Here is a 22,514-nt window from a genome sequence, read left to right as displayed (position 1 = left end):
AAAATTAAGGGTCTCTGGATGCAGAAGAGCTTCAAAACCAACTGTTTAGGTGGAATAATGGCCCTAAACAAGGAGTTAAAGTCTAAAATGGGGCAAGGAAGCAGCAGGTTTGGGCTCCCACATGCCCTGCTGCTCACTGCCTGCAGCTTCCCAACAGGTCCATGCGCGCCAACTTAATCACCACTCTGGGCTTCACTTTCTCTGTTTTTCATGGTTGGGGAGATTTGGAAGGTCTAAATGTCCCCAATCCATGTGTTGGATGCAAAGGGAAGAGCAGGCACGCCCTGGACAGACAGTGCCGTGGGGCTGCCAGCTCAGCACAGAGCAGGGAACTTGCTTTGCTCTACAGAACAGCCAATGGGGGGGAAACCACGACACTTCCCAAGGTCCCTTTTGCAAATCACTATTCTCCTACTCAGGTTTTGCTATGTTTTAGTTTCCACTTGGCTCCAGGCTGAGGCTGCCCAGTCCCACGCCCACCAAAGCTTCCCTTCCTTTCCATAAACCATCAAATAGAGAGGCCCAACCTTCTGCTCCAGCACTTTGCACGTGGAATCAGTGGTGGGACACAGCTGGTGGGCATGTGGCACAGCTCATGGAGAGCCTCCAGCCCATTTCCACTTCTCCACAGTGTTTCAGCTCTTTCCCATTGGGAATTAAAGCACTGCTATGGAGAAGAGGAGGGAGGCATTGCAGGGAAGGATGAGGCCTCACTGCTCTCCGAGTCATCCCCCACTTCCAGTCTTCTAAATAATTTGATCAAACTCCAGACAATTCCCACACAGATGCAGGGAGGTTTACAGCAGACATGTGGCCATGGCAGTAATAGGCACAGGCTGCTCCTCACCCTCCTAACACTGCCTGAGCTCATTATTCTGAGTCAACAAATGAAAGGGGGATGAAGTTCTCAGCAATGGTTTGAGGCTATTTAATCTCCTTATATTCTTCTTTAAAAACAGATCTAGTGGTTGCAGCCCATCACAGGCTCTTCCCTCTGCCAGCCCTGCAAGCAGGAGCTTCCAGGGCCTTAAAGGAGTTCCAAGAGAGCTGGAGAAAGACTTTGGACAAGGGCATGGAGGGACAGGACAAGGGGTAATGCCTTTCCACTGACAGAGGGCAGGGTTAGATGGGATATTGGGAAGAAATTCTTCCCTGTGAAGAGTGGTGAGGCACCCAATGAGTTTGGAGCAAACAACTGTGGGATTAAAATTCAGGCCAGGAATTGTCCCAAAAACACCACCCCCAGAGATGCTTTACCCTCACCCCAGGCACTGGGCTCTGGTGAGTTTTTCCCCCATGAACTGCAGCAACGTGAGACTCCAGAGTCGATGGACATGGACTAGAAGCCACATGGAAGAGCCAATACTTTGACGTTCCACTAAACCCAGAACATCATGTTCACTCCTCAATGCCGACGTGAGCTATCGAGTCACCTAATGAGCAGGGAAACGAGCCGGCACAAAAACCCACAGAGGAGCTCAGGGAGAAGCCCTTCCCCCAAGCACAGAGGTGCTGGCAGGGGCTATGGTTGGAATGCCCCTGAAAACGATGCCTTTCTCCTTTGCAACCAGGGATTTTGGGAACCACTGCTGTCCCTCTGTAATTCCAGCCCCTCTCCTGACTGGGCTCCCTGCAGCACAGTCCCCTCCTGGCTGGGAAGCAAACATCTCCTGTTCCCAACAGGGACTAATTAAGCACCTTCTCCTCCTTCGGCAGCTCACGCCACGCAGTGTCCCCTCCATCTAGAGAACATCAAGTGCTTATTAATTACGTCTGAAGTGGTTCCTCGTTAGTGCTGACACCACAAAGGACGAGTCACCCCAGGATGGGGCTGGGGGAGAGCTGCAGCTGCAGGGCCAGGCTGGTGCTGCTAGGGCAGGGATGCCATCATGGGCAGGGACACAGGGACACACAGCTTCCTTGTGTCCGTGGCAGGGCACTGCAGGGGTGGTTGGATGCCCCATCATGGTGCAGGACCCCTGCATCCTGGTGGAGATGAGCCTTGGGGAGCCTTTGGCTCTCTGCTTAAGGACTGTGCCCAAGGCATGGGAGGATGGATTTGCCACGGGAGGACGTCCCAGTCAAGGCACAACTGCTCTGCCACATTCCTCATCCACCCCAAGAGTCCCAGGCATGGAATTAATTAGAAAAGTAATTAAGAGAGTTTCCCTTATGAATATTTATAACAAAAGGAGCCATCATTACTATTCCTTGGAGGAAAGTTGCCTTCCTACCCAGCCACAGAGAGGACATACAGCACCAACCAGAGGGGTGACCTTTGAAAATCCCATCCAGCCAAACCATTCCATGATTCCATGATTCCTGCACCAGCTCACCCTCATGCTGCAGCGGGGAGGCAGGGCAGGAAGCCCCCAGACAGGGAAGAGACTTTCTACAAGTGGTGTGAACACTCTGGCACTGCCCGTGTTGGTGCCACCACCAGGGAGAGGAGAGATCTCCAAAGCTGCAGGGTGGGACAAAACCCACTAACCCCACCTCTGAGCCCAGACAGCTTCTCCCAGCAGGAATTTCCACCCATGTCCCATGCCAGTGATAGCAGTAAGAGGGAAAAAAAAAAATTAGTCTCCTCTATCCTCAACATCTGCTCCACATAAGTCAAAGCCACCTGAGATTGCAGGGATTTACTATATGTAGGCAGCTCTGGAAGCTTTTCTTAGCTGTGAAACATAATTTGCACCTTGGGCTCTCTAAGAATAAGTTGTCTTCAATAATAACACATGATTAAGAGCTCAGGAGCAGATCCGACATGGAGCAGGAGATCTGTGATAACTCCAGGTCTCTCCCTGCCACCCTCATCCCAGCACTGCCAGCCCTGCTCTCCTGGTGTGCTGGAACAGATGCCTGTGGTGGAACCCAGAGATTCAGGTTTAGCCAGAATACAACGGACCCTGGAAATGCCCAGACAGCCCAAGAACCTCTTTGCTGTGCCCAGGACCATTTCAAATTCCCCATTTTGCAACAGAGCAAAACCCCCAAGCATCAAAGTAATCCCTGCTCCCAAGGAAGGTGATCAGATCCCTCTGCACCACCAAGGGGACATGTGTGCCAGTATGCATCAACCCATCCCAAAGTTATGTCCAGGGTAGGTTTGCATGTCTCACCTCACAGGGATTTTACCCTCTGCGCTGCAGAACTGCCAAAGCTGGGGGAAATTCAATTCTTAATTCCCCAGGTACATAATTGCCCAGGATACCCCTGCTTTTAAGGAGAGGTTTTATGCAGCAAAGTCCAGAAACCAGACCTGAGGCCAAAACCCTCTGGTGTGGCACACACTGTTCCCCAGGCTTCGCAGCTCTGCCCCAGAATGGCAAGGAGATGGCAAAGTTCTGCTTGCACCAAGCAGAGCATCATCCCAGAGAGGCCTTGGGGAGGGAAGAGATGGGACAGGACAAGGATGGCGTTATCCCAGGAATCACTCCCTGCTCATGGGGATGCTGTTGCCAGGAGCCCAGCGATGCTCATGCAGGATGCAGGCACACCCAGAGCACCGAGGTGACCAGCTCCTACCACAGCCCACAACTCTCCTTCCTAAAACCCATTCTCACACAGGAAATATGATCCAAGCAGGTGAGTCCCGAGCTGAACAACACAAAAACCAAGTGATGCAGTTCCCCCCCACATGCCATCATTTATATTTTCTCAGCTGGGTGAGGCTCCCTGAGGAGCCCAGGGAGGGGGAACAGCAATTCCCCCCCGTAGTGGGCGCAGAACTTAATCTGAGGTGCCCATGACAGAATATTTACTGCGGCCTGGCGCTCCCACAGCCAAGGCTGGATCACTTCTTGGTCGTGACTCTGCTGAAGACGGATGGGTTTTCCCATGGCTCCTCCAAAGCCCTGCTCAAGTGCACGAGCGACACTGTGATTTAATCGCCCCACTCCTGCTCTCCAGCACCCTCTGAGATCCCAGGCACCAGGCGTGACAAATGACCACGCCTGACACGCTTGAAGCTGACAGCCCCAGCACCGCTCCATTTGTCACTGCCCGGGCGTGCGACGGGCTTTGGAGAGTGGAGAAAATTAAAACCTCAGTATCTGCACTGATTGCTTTTCTCTTATCCTGGTGGGCTCCCTCCTTCCTCTACAGTGTCCCAGGCAGCACATCCGATCTACACAGACCTCCTCCCAGAGCCAGGGGAAAGCAGGACACCTTGTTCCACCTGGTCCATGGCTTTTACACCACTTCCAGTTACACGACGGGTCTCTCAATTATTAAAACATCATCAGCAAAGGTCCGTTTCCCCAAGCACGGGTTGTAGGAGACCTGCAAAGCCCAACTGCAGCCTAACTCAGCTTCCAAATGACACCTTGCACATAGGAATGTTGATGAATTATAACATGGCTTGGGGGAGAAAAAAATCCATTTTATTACCAGTATTGAATCACACAATCATTTAGGTTGGAAAAGCCCTCTAAGATCATTGACTCCAAGCATTAACCCAGCACCACCAAGCCCACCACTAAACTGTTCCAAACTGCCACATCTACACATTTCTTGAACTCTTCCAGGGATAGTGATTCCACCACCAACCTGGGCAGCCTGTGCCAGGGCTCGACAGCCCCTTTGGTGAAGAAATTTTCCTAATATCCAATCTAAACCCATCCTGGTGCTACATGAGGCTGTTTCCTTCTGTCCTGTCACTTGCTACTGGGGAGAAGAGACCGATTCCCCCTTGCTACAACCTTCTTTCAGGGAGTTGCAAAGAGTGAGAAGGTCCCTCCTGAGCCTCCTTTCCTCCAGGCTGAGCCCTCTCAGCTGCTCCTGCTGCTCCAACCCCTTCCCCAGCCAGGGCCAAAAGCCTCCTTTTTTATTTTTTAAATTATTATTACCATCCTGCTGGGAGAGACAGTGGCTCCCAAAGAACTTGTTGTGGGCTGTAGGGTGCAGCACAGCCCCAAACATGGGTGGAATTCCCACCCCTTGGCAGGTAAACTGCAGCAAAACGGCGCCGGCCAGAGCTGTTCCCAAAGGAGCTCTCTCGTGACTTTAGGAAATAAAAAAAAACCAACAACAAAACCCAAAAAGGAACAAGTTATAAAAAGGCTTTCAAAGTCCCTGGCTGAGTCACTGGGTTTGCCAGGTGCTGGCTGTTTGCAAACAAGGGTGAAACAATGCGGGTGCCGGACATGGGCCGGATCCGGCGCTTCCTTGCAGCTCTCCCATTGTCCAGGAGAACAATCCCTGCTCTGGCCAGAGAGCAAAGGGCCTTCAACGTGATGGCAGCAGGGTGAGAGCCAGGTCTCCGCTGGGGAAGTGGATGAGGTTGGGAAAGATGGGTGGGTTTCACATTCCCACCACCGCAGGGATGCTCATGGATCCGTGCCCATGGCAGCCCCTGCAAGTGCACATAGAGCTCTGCACCCCAATATCCCCTAAAAGTTAAATTCCTCAAGCACTTCAGTTACCACAGGAAGTTTCCTAAATGGATCATTAACAAGCCAACCATTTGGAAGCAGATTTATAAACAGGCTCATGAAAAGACCCTTTGCAGGGGAAATCAAGGGGGAGTTTTTCTTCCTTTAAAGTGGGAATTGATATAACCCTCTAAGGTATCGTGATGGGGAGGGAGAATATATAAACAACCTGCGGAAAAATTTAAGGAGGAAAACAAATAATGAGCAGGAAAATAAAGCTCAGCATTGCAGCTCATGGGCCATTCCCTAATCCCTCCGAGGCCACTGCAGCGAAGGTCTGGCTCAGGAAGCCCAACCTTGCAATGCTCACCTGGCCTCCACTCCTGCCTTCCCCAGGGCATTTTTCAGGTTTCTCCTTCATTTCCCCTTTGGAGGGCTCTGGATCACAGGGATGATTTGGGAACAGAGCCACGGAGTGGTGGTTGTGGTGTCTGAGCATCCTCTTTGGCAGCAGCCAGGGCATGTGGACCTTCCCCATCCCTGCTCTGGGGGATGGAAAAGGGCCTGAACCCACCAGAGGCCCATTTTGGCTAATAATATCTAATTAAGACTTTCATTAAAACCCATCATACCCATTAGAAAAAGCGTTAACAAGGTTTTCCTGGACATTTTCCTTGCAAAATTGTTGCGGAGGTTAATGGATGCCTTCATTAAGGCATCATTTAAGAAAAGTCACACTTTTCCCTTTTTCTCTCTCCTGTTTTTTTGGTGATTCCATTGTGTCTCCTCCACAGTGTGGCCGTGGTAAAACTGGGCTGCCTGTTCCACCCAGTGGCGGAAGCAGGGAGATCGCTGCCAGGGAAAGGCAAAGCCCCTGCAACAAAGGGGAGCATCCCTCCATCCCTCTGGCATCACTGCCAGGATTTGGGAAGAGCTGGGAGAGCTGCCACTTCCCAGCACACTGCAAGCAAGGGGAGAGGTTTGGGCTGACGCAAAGATGGGAGAGGGTCAGGAAACTTGATATTGTGCCAAAAAAGAAAACAAAAGGGAAAAAAAAAAAGCGAGGAAAAGGCTCATTTTGAGCTGTGGAGGTTTGTAGCTCAGCTAAACCTGGAATAAAACACACCCTGAATAAGAGAAAAGCTTGAAATCCCACTTCCAGACCCAAAGAGAAACATTTTCCCCAGAAAACCACCTAAAGCATCGTGAGCATCAGCCACAGACACTCCCTGGCACCAGCTGCCAGGCAGAGACCCCGATGCGCATCAGCCGTGTGTCCACAGAAGCAGGTCGGGATGGAAAGGCTTTGGAACAAACTGGCTGACCTTGTACTGGTCCCCAGGCAAGAGCTTGAGGAACTCTGATGGGTTTTAAGCCCAATTATTTAATTTTTATCCATAGGCTCCCCAGCCCTTGTAGCACTTGCCCTACTCCGTGATGCTGCCGGCCCCATCCCAAGCCCTGCTAAGCCAAATCCAAGAGCAGGTGGAGGGAGAAAGGGGCAGGACAAATACTTTCTTTTTACCTCTTTGGTTTTCCCCTCCTGTTTTATAGGAGAAAAATGTGCACGAAGAGAGATCATTTGTGGGCCAGGGAAGTGAGATGCTGAAGTGGTGGAGAAGCAAGGGGCGGCAGGTTCAGCACAGAGGCTGGAAAGAGGATGATTCCCAAACACATGAAACCAGCAGCACAGAGGAAAAATTAAAAGTAAGCCACCCTAAAAAGCAAAAAAAGGGCCTTTCTGCAGCCCCTGCACTGCCTGACCTGCTCACTCTGCCCCAGGCATTAGGGCATGGAGCTGCAGAACCCTGGGATGGAATGGATACACACCAGACAGGGGAGCAGGCTCCTGTGTTCCCATGACACCCCTGCCATGCACCTATGGGACAAAACCAACATCACCTTCCTCACCTGAGAAAACCTCTCCTGGGTGCTCCAAAATGGTACAGGGGCACCAGGCTGGACCACAGAGCAGGGAAAAGGCAGGCAAGGGCACAGTCAGAGATCAGAAAGATCCAGTTCTCAGCACAAGCAACAATTTGATTGTGAAAATTTGACACTTCCCTTGTTTTAAGTTGTTTCCCTGGTTAGCAAATTGTTCTACTGCTAATTACAAAACACACATAATTAGTATTTTAAAAAAATCACTTTATAAATCCTATTGTTTCCAATCTTCTGTGATGGACAAGTAGAAGAAATCAATAATTATCACTAAGGCTGCTCAGAAGGAGAGGAGGACAATGGGGGACCAGTGTGAGGCCACTCACTCCTTGACATTCAACTGGTGTGACATTTCCCTCCTACTGCCCCTTCCTAAATTCAGCCCTCCACACACAAGGCAGGAGGGAGAAAATGGAGAAAATGGAGAAAAAACAGAAACCAGACGGATGAAGGAGACCAGAATAAATTCACATACAGAGGTTTGGCAAAAGCTGGGCACAGCCTGGCACATTGGTCGGCACATGGAAAAGGATGTGGAGACCTGGATCCAGAGGGGGCAGGGCATCATCTGCCTCATGGAAAGCCAGGCATTCCTGGGAGAAAGGATGCTCAAGGACCAGCCTTTGCATCATGGGCATCGTAGCCCAGCTTTGTGCTTTTTTTGTGGGGGTTTGTTTAATTCTGCCCCCCTGCTGGCTCAGATTTCCAGCTGCTGGGAGCAAGCAGGCCAGCTGATTCTCCCAGGCAGCGGCACCAAGGAGGCTCCTGAACATGCTATGACAGGAATCTGCCAGGAGGGGAAAATCGAAAGCAAGGCAAGGCTAGGAAGCAGGACTGCTCTCACACCCCTTCTCCCTGGACTTATAAATACAACATCAAAGTTCAGCACAAAGCTGGTTTAGACCCAGACTTTTTCCTGCTCCGTGCACCTGAGTTAGTGCCTGGCACTAGGAAGGGCAAAGAAAGTCAGTGTGACTCCAGCAGACAAAAATACCCCTCTCCTCAAAGTCAAAAGGGATGAAAGCCGAGAGATTCCCGACTGGCAACATTCTAGTCAGGGGTTACCTTGCCATCATTAGGTTTCAAACACCAGCCAAGAAAGGGTTTAATTACCTTCCTCGAGGAGAACAAGTGAAACCCACCCAGCACACTGACCCAAGGTTTCCCCTGCCTCCCAGGGATCCCCGCTCCCGCTTTTCCTGCCATCTCCTCCCCAGCAGGATGATGCATTGCCCCCTGACCACGCAAGGAAGCCATAAAGCAAGGCTGGGGGACGGGGCAGAGCAAGACGAATGGATTTAATATCAGCCCGACCAGAGCATGGGCTATTGCACCACATGAATTATTCATTTTGGATTCAACAGCAGCCTCCGTTTCCCACTGACCCACCACTCACATGGGCACGAGGTGCCCAAGAGGATGGGGCAGGCAGTCCACTGGGTTCTGGGGTACAGCTGAGAGCTGTGCCAGGAGGTCTGTGCCAAATCCCACCCAGCCTGGGATGGGAACAGATAACGGGACAAATCGAGAAAGACAATCCCCCTCCCTCCCTCCCACCCTCACCTTGGCGTGGTGGTGGTAACGGCCCCCCATCCCTCTGACCCTAAAACATGAGGATAATCTCCTGGAGCTCCGAGTCCCCCCGGTGAGGATGGCGTTGTGCTGGTGCCTCCCGCGAGCAGATAAGTGCCGATAAAAGCCGGTATTAATGAATCCCTGAGAGGCCCCGAGACTGCTGTCAGCACGAACCTGCCCTGGTCTAATGGCTCCATGATAGGCACAGCCTCTGTCCCAGGGGGGAGAGGGAGGAGAGGGAGCTGGGGCAGCTAAACAATTCAGCCCAATTTTTTTTCCCCACCACAGAATAATTAAGCCCATTTTCTCAGCCTTTGAATACCGTGGGATTTTCTTTATCGTTTTATTTTTCCTCGGTAACAATTCCCACAGGCTTGTTAAGCAGTTCATCTTGGGCTGATGAAGGCCTGGAGTAGATGTCAGGAGCATGTGCTTCCCAGGAGCTCCCAGGGTGTGGTCCTGGCAGCACCCCTGCAAGGAGAACCAGGCAGGGGAATATGACCCCTTCAGAGAACACAAAGTCAAACAGAAAACCAAGGAATTATTCCTAAACTTTGCCATGTGCTACCTCCTGCCCACTGACCTGAGGTGGGCTCAGGTCTTCTTCTCTGGCTATCTCCAAGGTCCAGGGGGATACAAGGAGGAGCTTGATGGCCAACGAACTACCAAAGAGCCAGAGTCCAACCCAAGGTCAGATTTTCACTCAAATGCAATCATGAATTTTCAACAGCCCAAACGTAAGCCCTGGATCAAGCTTTTAGGAGAGATTCTAGTGAAATTCCAGAGGCTGGTGTGTGTATTGGATTTGGGTTCCTCACCACCATGGAGCAGGATGTTCAAATGTGCAGGTCCCACATGCAATCCCAGCCTTTTCTCTGTCCTCCTGACATGGGAACTGGGAAGTACTGTCACGGGACGGGGAAAAGGGAGTTATTGGAGATCACCTCTACCAACAGCACTGTACCAGCACCTATGGGAATCATCAAAACAGCATGGTCCTGTCATCACAGATGATTGGTGCCATTTAACCACCTGCTTGCCCTGCACCTACAGCATACTTTGGTGCCATTCAGGACCCTAAATGCTGCCAGTCAATCTGTAAAGGGTATTTGTACTCCCTTGGAGCTGCCAGGATCCCTAATTTTCCCCTCAAGGAGCCCAAATGCAAAGCATGCTCCCCATGCAAAGGCAACATGCTCACCAGGAGCTCAGCAGTTTCTCCTTCAGCACCACCACTGCAGAGCAGCGGGAGTACAGCTGGGGACAGGTACTACAGCACAGAAACCCCAACAAATCCCCAACTTGCTGGGGCCTGCTCAGTGTAGCTTTGATGGTGTGAACACCTCACAACCCTCCTGGGGTATGCACAAGAAAAGGAAACAAAAAAAAGCCACAGATGGTCTAACACCCACCCTCAGCAGGTCTGCTCCCATGCCTCTTGTGTGTCCTGCTCTCCTTCATCCTCTGCCGTGCCCCAAACTACAAGCATTGAGGAGGTGCATCGCACTCTTCCCAGGGGTAAGAAGCACTCATAACCCCAGATTTCTCTACCACCCCAACTGGGGGCAGATAGAAAGGTCAACACCACCAAACTCTGCCACAGTTTTACGTTCTCATCGTTTTCCTACATTTCTGGCAAAATGACATTATTTCCCAATTCCAGTGTTTAGCTAAAATTAGTATTTGTTTTCCTATGACGAGAAAATGTCATTTTGCCATAAAGCCATGTGCATTTTCCGTTTGTTGATTCAACAGCAGAGGAACATCTCGCCAGAAACGCTCCCGTTTGCAGAGCCCTCCCTCCAACAGAGAGCTTCAGCTCCTCACAGGAACACACCATTTCCTGGGAACAAAACCACCTCCAGGGTCAATCGCAAAACCCAAAGGAATCCACCAGCAGTGTTCCTCGAGCAAGGATTCTGGTGGTTTCCCAGTTGTCAGAGCCCTGATGCAGGAAGGCACCACCATCCCCACCTTAGCTAGATGGGAATGAGGTTTCTCATGGTGAAAACCTACACAAGTTCCCAGGTTTAAAGCAAACAAGTGGAAACAATCAAGTTTCTCCACAGCTTGAATCCCAGCTTTGCCATCTTCACATATCCACAGTCACAGGTGAAAAAGAAACATGGTGGTGGCCACCCCAAGGAGCATCACAGCCAAGCCTGATGCTACCACCTGCACTAAAAGAGGTCCAAGTCAAACCTCTTTCCAGTACAACCCCAAAACCAGCCCTAAAGCACTTTGACCTTCTCCTTATCTCCAATCCTTCCTTGTCTTGGTGGTGGTGACCTTCTAGAAGCTGCTCGGGACTGATGAAACACAGTTAGCACCTCATGCAAAAATCCTTCACTTCTCTCCTTCCAAGCAGTGTGCAAAACCAACGCCTTAATTTGGGAAAAGAGGGCAGACAATAGAAAAAAAAAAAAAGTCCTCCAGTGGTATTTGGGAAATATTCATCAGTGAAAGGAGATGAAAAGCAGGGAGCATTATTTTCATATTTATAAGCCCGCGCTGCAGGACTCCAGCAGGCAGCAGCACACCAGCAGCATAGCTGGGGGAACCCAGAAAAACCCGCAAACAAAATCCCAATTAATAGCGAGGCTCAGAGCAGCTCTGCCATGGTGGGGCCCAGCCACAGCTGCCGGGGAAATAGCAAGGCAGATGAAAACGGCTCAGCCAGCAAGCCCTGCACTTTGAAGGCACCAGATCCCAGAGGCAGCTTCCAGCGGGAGGGCAGCAGACACGGCTCCGGCACCCTCAGCCTTGCCGAGACCAGCCACTGACCAGAGCACTCCGAGAAGCTGCAGCTTGGCCACTGCTCCCAGATTCCCGCCTGGTCCCTGGAGGGGACTTCAGGGCTGGGAAATGGTGCAGAGGCAATTTCACAACAGATATTGCTTGAAACAGCTTGTTTAGAGAAAAACATTTTGTCTTAAAACCACCAAAAGCCCCCTGTTGCCCAAAGCCAGACTCACCTTTGCAAGCCACATTGTTCTCTGGCTCATAGCCAGCCTTGCAGGTGCAGCGGCCGATGGGGACCATCCACTCCCCATCGCCATTGCAGTACAGTTTAATGGGCACATCCACCTCCTCGGCATTGGGGATGCAGGTGCCCCGGGCGGTCACCAGGGAGGTGCTCTCCGCTCCCGTCATCGTCTCCGGGAAGATGGCGAAGTTCTGCACCACGCTGGGGCACTTCTTGAAGAAGACCCTGACAGACAGCAGAGACATACAAGCCCCGTAGTCCTGGAAGGCCAGGTAAAAGCCATTGTGGGTCAGGGGCCCAAAACTTCTCACTTCTGTGTTCACCTTCATCAACCTGCCCCCAAAGTCCACCTGGGAGAAGCTCTCGTCAGCAGCGATGGTGTCCACTTTGAGGTAGGGTGCCTCTGTCCAGAAGGTGGACTTCTTGGTGGCAATGACAGAGTCTGTCTCGTAGTAGTAGAGGTTGAAGGTCTCCTTGCAGGAACCGGGGACGTTGGGGAGGCTGCTGCAATCCCGCACAGTGAAGCGCATCTCGGTGTAGATGCGGTGAGCGCCGCGCCGGTTGATGAACGTGGTGAGGAGCCAGTTGTTCTGGTTGGGCTCGAAGACGTTGCACACCTGGTACGTACGGATGGTGTTGAGGTTTTCGTCGTAGCCACTGACTTCTTCCCACTGCGGGAAGGAGAAGGGGGAAGCGGTGAGAAGGAGGAAGGGGGACCTGCAGTGGCCTGTGAGCTGCAGAGGTGCCACTGACCCTGCATTGGGCATTGGAATGACAATCCCAAAGTTCCAAAAGGGACTAGGAATGTGATTATGGACACACAATGTGATGCACATGCAGAAACACCATCCGGGCCACCACCAGAAGAAATCCTCACCCTCCTGCCCCTGGATGTATTTCCCCACCACTCCCAACTGATACTAAAACATTTTTTCCAAGTAGGCAACTGCCTTAGCTGCCCTGAGAAGTAAACATGGGAAGAAAGATGGCCTAGGCACCTGGAGGTGGGAGGGAAGGCAGTGCACAAGGCTACAGCTTCATTAAAGCCCGAGCCAGCACGTGGGCTGGAGAGCCTGACCCCAAGCTCCCAGCACAACGGGATCATTTCCCCCGGCAAAGAACACTAACTAAATAAAACATTACTGCCGTGGAGAGAGGGAATATAGATTTGCAATTCGATTTATAGAAGGGCATTAATATAATCCAGGCTACAATTTCAATTAAGGGACAGCGGCAAACTGTGAATAGTCTATGATGGCATTAGAGTCCTACAGACAGATTTACAACCTCATAATCCATTCATTTTAACTAATCCATGTTTACAGTCTCCTCATAACAGCATTATTCATATGGCAATCTTTAGCAGTGCTCTCAGTATCAGGGATAATTTCCAGGAGCGATGTTGGAGCAGCGCTCACGCCTGTGTTTACATGGGGGCACGGCAGGTGATGCCAACCTGCCCCATCACACCAAGTCTTGATGAGCTAATGCACCGCAACATACCCTGAAACCTCACAGATTTTGCCCTTTTCCTTTTTCCATTAAAAAACCACGTTTCTCAACTCCTCCCCAAGCCTCCCCTCCTTGTAAACCACAGCCCTGATGTAACAAAAATGCAGGTTTTAGTTGTGTTTTCAATGCAGGGTCCTCTACACACTGCCAACAAGTGCAGCAGAACATTCGCTCCTGGGTCCACCTACTTGGCTCCGCTAAGCTTAAACCAAGATCACAGCTCAAGGTTGCACATTGTTGTTAAGCCATGGTTACCACACCAGCAATAAAGACTCCTGCATCCAGCTGAGTGCTCTTCCTTCTCACCCCATGCTGTGAAAGCACTGCAAAACCCCCTCTCCCCCCTGAACAAGGCATGTTGGATTCAATGCCCCTTCGTTACCAGACACCTTTTCACAGCAGAAGTGGCGCAGTCCTCCCCGACTGAGAGGGTTGGTACTTGTTTCCCGTTCCCACCCAGGCTTCCCATTACAGCCCTACATCCAATTAACGCCGGAAAACGAGCTCTCTTCCAGCGTTAACACTGTTCCCGTGGCTCTGCTGTCCTTGCTGTGGGACTCCTCCTTTTCATCCTCAAAACCCTCAGAGCCAAAACCTACCAGCAGACCCTGCTGCACTTCAGGGTTTCCTGCATTTAGGAACGGCATGGAATGCCCCTTGGAGGGGGCATTCCCTCACGAGGGTTTGGGGCTGCCTTGGGCATCCCCTGGGTTGAGCCCTCCTGCAACCTGGCACCGAGAGCTGTAGGTCCCCATGGCTGGAAAGACCCACAGTGTCAGCAGCTGCTGCCACCGATGCTCTAACAGCAACAAATGCATCATTTTGATGAGATGCTACTAAATAATTCACAGGGAGCTGGGGATTAAGTCAATGTTGTTCTCTGTCTCCGCTCAGATTTAAAGTACGTCCGTCAGGGAAAGCAGAAAAGCCCACATCCCGCCACAGCCCCTTCAGCCCGTCTGGCATCGTGCCCTGGCATGAACACCAACATTCTCCAAGCCCCAAAGGGCAAATCTGTGAGCTGAGGTGAACTGTGAGCTCAGCACACACCAAGGGGAGATGTCACCACCCAAAATGACACAAAGCCTGCACGGAGCCCATGCCAACAAGGTTGCAGCCACAGGGTCAGGAGAGGTGGCTCAACAAATTCCTGTGCCTCCGGCCCTAAGAGAGGTGAGAGGAGCCTGGGAGAAGGGGTTGATGCCCCAGCAGCAGCCAGGAGCCACTCTCCCTGTCAGGAACAGTGTGGCAACAGGATCAGGGATGCACACAGTAGGATGCAGGGATGGGGGTGGGGGAGGGCTTCACTCTGCTGCTCCACAGAGGGTGAGACCACCGTGCCTTATAACAAAAGCTCCCTGCCTGCCTTGCATGGGCCTTCACCGACAGCAGCTGCAGGTAGCTATTTATATCCCATCTCCATCACCTGCACGTGCCCCTCCTGCATTTTTCCAGCAGGCTCGTATTGTTTCCAAAGCAATGCAGTAGCAAAGCCCCTCGTTTCAAGGGGCTCTGACATGCCTGGAGCAGATTCTGTGCCTACTGCATATGGGGTTCAGCTTTGGTAATGGTGTGCAACCACATTTCTTTTGAAGATCTGGCCAAGCCAGTCATACCCTAACAAAGAAGCAGCCTGGCTTTCTTTCCACTCCAGTGCCACATCCTGGAGTCCCCAGGGATGGACCCTGCTGCTGCTCCAGCCTCCCTGTCCCACCGTGGTGACCATCCATCAGCAGACATCCTCTACCTCCGCTGCTCCTCTCCCCTCAGCTCCATCTCTCACTTTTTTCTGCCAGGAGAATGTGAGTCAGGTTATTTTACGCTCCCATTTCTCAAAGGCTCATACTATATAAAAAAGATGTTTTAAGTGCCTCAGGGTGTTTTGTTCCTCATTACTTCATAAAAGTGACATTAATAGCCAAGGAAGAGCACTGCCGAGTGCAATTACGGATGATGTTCCAGGTATGAAAGCTGTTTTGAGCCTGCTAATGTTTCCTAATTACAAGTCTTTTGGCACAGGGAGAGGGAAGGCATGAGCAGGGGCGTGGAGGGCAGTGATGGGGCCGGACCCATCACCGGGAAGGAGGACAGGAAGGGAAGGAGAGAGCATGGAGATGGAGGAAAGTTCCACCTTCATCGAGCCCCTCAGATTGGTTCAGGTAAGGGACGCTCAGCCCAGATCAGCCACGCAGCTCAGGACAGAGACAGGCCACCCCATACCAACCTTATGTGGGTCACTGAGCTCCCTCTGCAATTTCCCCAGCTTCCCACCAGCATTTTAGCCCATTAATAGTAGGGTTAAAAGCATGAATCCCACCAGACTATGTAAGGATCAGATGGATGAGTGGCACTTACCCCCGAGGGTGGGTTGGCAGTCCAGCCCAGCTCGGCCGTCGCCGTCCGCGTATCCATCAAAGTTTCTGAGGAAACAGAAGAAACAGAAAGTTATTCCCAAAGTTTTTGGTTACATTAGGAGTACAGAGCAGCAGAAAAACCTTCCCTGTTGCTTTCCCACAGCGTGCACGACATTGGAGTGCTCAGGAATCAAACAGCAGCAGCCCTAACACATCTAACGGACGCAGGACAGCTTCACTCCGGAGCAGAGTCCCAGACTGAACCCAGCCCACAATGCCAACTCTAACCCTTCCACACCCAGGAAAGGAAAACACCAACTGAATAAAAAAACCCCTAAAAATTAAAGGATGCTGTATTTCATGGAGTCATATCATTTCCTACTTTTAGTCTTCAAAAATACTAAAAACCAAAAGAACACAACAAGAATAATAGTGAGAGCAACACCATCTAGAAACAGATGGGGAAAACCCTCCAGGTTTTATTTATTTGTTTACAGCAAGCAGACATGCAGATTAATTTCCTTGGCTCCTGTGTCCCCACCAAATGGGAGGAAGAGAAGTGCCGCTGGCACATCCGAGCATCCCCCACCTCTCCCCTTCCCTCCATGCTCCCAGGTACTCACGGCAGCTTCGCAGCACCAGGAAAACGGGTGGGACCAGAGAAATAAAGGTCAGGAAATAAAAATCAGCCCAGGAATCTGAGCTGCCGCCGGGCTGCTGCTTTTAATCTCTCCGCGCCTGCTCCAGTAATCACAAGCGGGAAACAAGACCCCTATTAATCTTCCAACCCCTCCCTTCGCCGGCTGCTCCAGGATGGGAAGCCGGAGGAGCGTGACCAGGAACTCCCCGCCCTGCCACAAGTGATAAACGCTCCCTCTCCCAAAATCCCCACCGAAGCTGCCAACCTGGCCTGGCTCCCGGGGTGAGCATGGGCACCAGTACGGAGAGAGAAAGGCACCCCTCCAGAGATGGAGTGAGAAGGGAGTGGAAGCTGGCAAAGCTTCTGCACCCCTAACCAGCCACAGGATGCTGCTGTGGCAATGCCAGGAGCGTTCAAAACACACAGCCCCCCTTCTTTCCCTGGTGCCAGGCTGTTCCTGCCCACAGTGCCCTCAGACAGGAGACATTTCACTCCTGTTCCATAGGGGAAACAGAAAAGCCTGGTGGCCTTCACACTATCACAGGTCACTTTATACAGTTTCAGTCCCTTTCCATTTGGCAAAAGGCAGCTAAAAACGAGGTATCCCAGCTGCAACTCCTCCTTCCCAGCCCTGAATCATGGAACAACAGAATGGTCTGGATGGGAAGGGACCTTAAAGCTCATCTCATTTCAACCACAGGCAGGGACACCCTCCACTAGCCCAGGTTGCTCCAAGCCCCGTCCAACCTGGCCTTGGACACTTCCAGAGATCCAGGGGCAGCCACAGCTTCTCTGGGCAACCTGTGCTGGGGCCTCCCCACCCTCACAGGGAAGAGTTTCTTCCAAAAATCCCATCTAAGCCTGCCCTCTGGCAGTGAAAAGCTATCCCCCTTTGTCCTGTCACTCCAGGCCCTAGTGCTCCAGACGTCATGCAAGTTTCTAATCCCATCACCTCCAAGCCCTTCCTTCCCTTCCAAAGAGCCCAGCCCCTAATTAAACAGCCATTAATCCTTGCTACAGCCCTTCAAGTGAGCAGGCAGATGTGTCCAAGCATAAATGGACGTGGAGGTGGAAGCGACAGGCCCTGCAAACAATCTCCCAGTGCCCCCTGCCTGTGGGCTACATCGGGGGGATGCTCTGAAAGCCTCTAAAACCCTTGGGTTTTTTCTCCCCCCCAGGAAACAGGGTGTCCTTGTGCCACACAGGGAAACTGAGGCAGCAGAGAACAAGGTGACACAGGGAGTATGGCCAGGCTGGGACCGGGGCTGGCTCATCCACCCATGATAAATAAGGACACGCTCCCTTACAGGAAGGACACTTCTCCCAAGGGTTTATTCAGAAAGGGTTTTCACTCCATCATCTCCCTTCCTGTTCCATGCACTTACAGCTTCCTTCCCCAGGGTTTGACAGAGGAACGCACTTTTGATAAAGAACAGCTGCCCTGTGGGACGGTAGCACGCGAGAACCAGCTCTGTTCCGAGGTGACATTCATCGGGGCCCCTCCCAAAATCTCACCCCTTCCCCTCCTCTTGTGTGCCTCCCCAAAGGCTCCACATTTTGCAAGGAAAGCAGGAAGGCACAGCAGCAATGCAAAAGCAGGAGACTTCAAAAGAACTAAATAAATAGAAAAATAAATTAACAATAGATGAATAAATGGAAAAGAACTGTGGAGAAGCTTTCACTTTGGATGCTTCTGGAGTCCTAAGGGGACTCTGTGGCCTGTTGCACAACAGGTAACAAACCCAGTTTTGGTGGCAAACACTTGCCCTTCCACAGTTCCATGTTTCCAAAGCAGTCTGCAAAGCAAAGGAAAAAGAGGGCTGAGAGCCTGACCCTCTAAAGACCATTCCTGCTCAGGTCCTGCCCTATCTCCCAACAACACTGCCACAGACAAGAAGATACATAACCTGGCAAAATGGCTGGGTTTTTTTGTTAGATAAAATAAAATGATTAAATCCCTCCCTCCAGCTCAAATTCCTGCTGAGCTCACCCAACCCTATGACTGCAGAGGTGCTGGCACCAGAAGGACTCAGCTCAGCAACTTCCCATTGACCTCTCCTATTTCCTCTTGGAGGAAACCTTGGGTTTTACTTCATTTCCTGGGGACATTTATGGACAGGCTTCTCAGGGCTAAGACTGCTGAGCACTCTCCTTCAGCAGGGAAGGGTTTGCAGATCCCAAGTCCTCACAGAGGAATAGGGGACAAGATGGGGACCCCAGCACTCACATCTGCAAAATACCCTACAGCTGTGGGGACACAGGGATCCAGCACCCCCCACCATCCATCACTTGGGAGCAGGCAAAGGAGGGGCAGGCAGGGAAATCCTTTGCTCTGCCTCTAACAAGGGGATTAAGTGCAGATCAGTGCCTGAGCATCCTTAATGAGCGGAGAAGCCACATGGACACCTCAAATCTCTCCTCCCACCTGCCTCACCCTTCCATGAGGACCAGTCCTCGTTATTTGGCACTGGACATTAATTAAATCCCCCCAGGGGTGTCAGTGCAGGGGTATATCATCTCCCCATGCCTCGGCATTGTCAACCACACCAGGTGATCCACGTGCTGCCTGCCCACCTGGATCAGCCAGTCCCACCGGGCAGGCTCCGTGCCCAAGACGCTGCCATCCCCTCACCTGCTCAAGGCTCTCCAGCAGCTCCTGCCCACCTGCATGTGGGCGCAAGGAGGGAGCTCAAGGCACTCGCTGGGAGAAGTGTGTGGGATCTGCAGCTCCGCTGCCCAGGCTGTAATGGCCAAAGCCCTCATTAGGGAGAAGAGGAGCTCTGCTATCGAGAGCTGAGCTCTCTTAGAGTGAAGGATCTTCAGCTGTATACAGTAGATTTTCTTTAATGGACACATTACTTTAAACTAAGCCTTCGCCATCTGTTCCAGTCCCTAATTATCAATACAAAAACAAACGTCTACTCACAATTACACTCGTAACAAGTAAAGATGCCAGCAATTAGAATGCACCAGCATCCCTGCGCTGAGCAGCACATCCATCTGGGATGGCACTCCTGTGATCCAGGCAGGGAGAACTCACTGCTGTCCCGGGCTCCCCACACCCTTCCCAGCAAACCTGGCCACAGCCGGTGCCCACGGCAGGATAAGCTGTGTCTCAGAGGAGCGAAGGATGGATTGGCATCATTCCAACAGCTGGGAACAAACAAATACTTTGGGCGAGAGTAGCCTTCATCTCACACCAGCTGGGCTTGCCAACCACCCTTCCCAGCAGGATGGAAGCCTCTTTCAGAAAAACCTGGACTATCCAAAATGAAGCAGAACTTATTTCCCAAAATCCCCAGCCTGAAACCCACATTTCAGACGTCACCAGAGCAGATTGTGCTGTGAGAAGGTGTGACTTGCCCTGGCAGGGACCACGGTCTGGTTATGGGCACAGACACAGAGACAAGGAGGCCAAACCAACCCAACTTGATCACGTTTTGACACTGCCAACTGGAAAGGAGATACAACAACAAATTTTCTGCTCAGGGAGGCCACAAAGAAACATCTACGAGTGCATCGCTCCTCAATAACTGCCTCAGGGACATGGTCCCTCTCCCAAAGCAAGAAACAGCAGCTCCCTCTCTCCTGAAAGGAGATAAGGGGAGGAAGCAGCCCAAGGCACTCGAAAGCAAGTGCTTGGGCATCTGCAGAGAGACATAGGCATGTCTAAGACAACCAAGAGGAAAGAGAGAGAAATTAAGCAAAATAAGGAGAGAGGAGGCTTGATAACAACAGATGGGTAGAGGGAGATTTGGAAAGGATGCCTGCTGCTGGAAATAAGCCCCCTGAGATGCGTGGGGAGCAGAGAGGTGTGTGCCCATAGCTGAGCCTTCAGAGGGGGGGAAGATGGGAGGGTAGCCATGGAGTGACAGGTAGGGGGCTCAGGTCTGGGTCCAGAGGGGCAGAGGATGCTCCACAGATGGGATCTTTGGAGACTTATCCTGATGTCCCTCAGCACGTGTCAGTGGGGTCAGCACACGGTCCAGCCCCAGAGCACAGCCCCTGGGCAGCCCCAGCCACACAGCACAATTGTCAGAAGGGGAGCAATAGCAGGACTTCTTTTCCATAGGGAAGGCACCATATTTTCCCCTCCATTTCATGCTCATACATGCCAGGTTTGCTTCCTACCCCCTCCTTTCCTCCCCAGAGCTTCAGCAAAATCAGCCCAAGGCAAACACACAGCTTGGGAAGCTTCTGTCCAAGTTTGGTGACATTACCAGAGAAAAGGAATGATAGGGAAACAGAGCCAAGACGCTTTATTCCAAAGCCTAGTGCTAAATAACTTTAACTGCCATGATATCATGAGCTCTGCCTTCCCATGGCTGTCAGGACTTCAAGCCCAGCCCAGGTTGCATCATGGCTTCCATCACCATTCTATCACGTCTCTCGATGCCAGTGGAAGGAAAGTCCCACAGGCACCACGGGAATAATTTCGATTTAATTCTCACTGTTACCCAGTGAGATTATCCTCTACTCTGCTCTGGTGAGATCTCACCTGGAGCACCCTGGGGTCTCCAGCAGGAAGGCCCCAGCACAGGAAGGATCTGCTGGAGCAAGTCCAGGGGAGGCCATGGAGATGATTAGAGGGATGGGAGCACCTCTGCTATGAGGAAAGGCTGAGAGAACTAGGATTGTTCAGCACCTAAAGAGGCTCCAAGAGAACTGGAGAGGAACTGTGGACAAGGGCCTGGAGTGACAGGATAAGGGGGAATGGCTTCAAACTGAAAAAGAGCCTATTCATACTGGATATTAAGAAGAAGTTCTTCCCTTTGAGGATGGTGAGGCCCTGGCACAGGTTGCCCAGAGAAGCTGTGGCTGCCCCTGGATCCCTGGAAGCATCCAAGGCCAGGTTGGACGAGGCTTGGAGTAACCTGGGCTAGTGGGAGGTGTCCCTTCCCATGGCAGGGGTTGGGACTGGATGAGCTTTAAGTTCCCTTCCAACGCAAACCACTCTGTGATTCCACAGAAGGGTTCAAGTGCACACCAGGAGGTTGCCTGAGTAATCCCAGGTTATGACCACACTTCTAACCATAACATCCCACGGACATTGTCCATGTTCGCCTCGTGCAAGTTTTTAATATATTCTGAAATTCAGACTAAGCTGGTAAAAAAGCAGGAACACAAAATCTATGTGGCTGTGATGGAGGGATCAAGCTGCTAGGCACACATCCCACCAAAAAGTCTCTTCTACCGGAGGATTCCCCATTTTATTCTTGCTTGGAATCGTGAGGGAGCGCCGCTGCTCACCCCTTGTGCCGCGAACACTGCGGCATCTCCCAGATGGTTTAATTACAGCGCTGGAGAGGTGGGCAAGGTACGAGCAAGACCAGCCTCAGCCCCTACTGCTGCTCTTCACAGTTCCCTGGGAGCACCAGCTTCTGAAAGAGCCTCTTCCAGCACCTACACACTTTCAATCAAAAATATTACAGCAACAACTAATTACATCCCATCATTCCCAGGGCTCTCTGCCTTTAATGGTGCATTTTGCTGCTACAGAACGACGGTGAAACGGCTCTGGAAGTGCATAACAAGCTCTCCCCATCAATCTCCAGTGGGTTCGTTATGAAGGATTACCCACCGAGTAACAAACCCAGGCGAGCAGGGAGAGGATGCTCTAAACAACAACAAGTCAACACAAAATATTGTCTTCCTGTATTGTGAGGATCTGTGGGAACCCCTTGGGTGAGAGGAGCAGCAAAGACACCTCAGCTGTTGCCAGCACGAGGAGATCTGCGGTGGCCAAAAAAAACCCCTCACTTTGGGCTGGAGAGGGAAAGAATTTATATCCACAAGCTGAGGAGAAGCGTGCTGTGTCAATTTGTGACGGGATGCATTAAGCTGCGGCTGCACAGCACAGCCCGGGCCCTCCTCCGGGATCTCCCGTCAATGGCATGGATTTCAGTGTGCAACGAAGATGCATCACAGCAGGGCAGGCGATAACTTAATGAAGCTCAGATTTGGGGGTGTTTGCTCAGCAACTACATAACAACTTTATCAATAAAGGGCTGCCTGCTGCGACTGCGGGATGAGATGCTCTAATTACACGCAGCTAACACTTACCCACATCAGGATACACTAAATTGAAATATGCTGGTTGATGTGCCTGAAAGTGCCCAATAAAACACCTT

The 22,514-nt window shown here is 51.6% G+C and overlaps 1 protein-coding gene across 1 annotated transcript in view; it reads right to left on the bottom strand.

The window, feature by feature from the left end:
- Window positions 1–22,514, bottom strand: part of EPHB1 (EPH receptor B1) — a 76,474-nt gene that overhangs the window by 36,517 nt on the left and 17,443 nt on the right. The window contains exons 2-3 of the mRNA XM_050328062.1: window positions 15,745–15,809; window positions 11,867–12,548 (exon numbers count right to left, since the gene is read on the bottom strand). Of these exons, the coding sequence (XP_050184019.1) occupies window positions 11,867–12,548; window positions 15,745–15,809 (747 nt within the window). The remainder of the gene's footprint in view (window positions 1–11,866; window positions 12,549–15,744; window positions 15,810–22,514) is intronic.

This window comes from Myiozetetes cayanensis, unplaced genomic scaffold (assembly GCF_022539395.1).
Source record: "Myiozetetes cayanensis isolate MyiCay16 unplaced genomic scaffold, myiCay2020 scf36, whole genome shotgun sequence".
Classification (NCBI taxonomy): Eukaryota; Metazoa; Chordata; class Aves; order Passeriformes; family Tyrannidae; genus Myiozetetes; species Myiozetetes cayanensis.
This window is presented reverse-complemented; position numbering and strand designations above follow the sequence as displayed.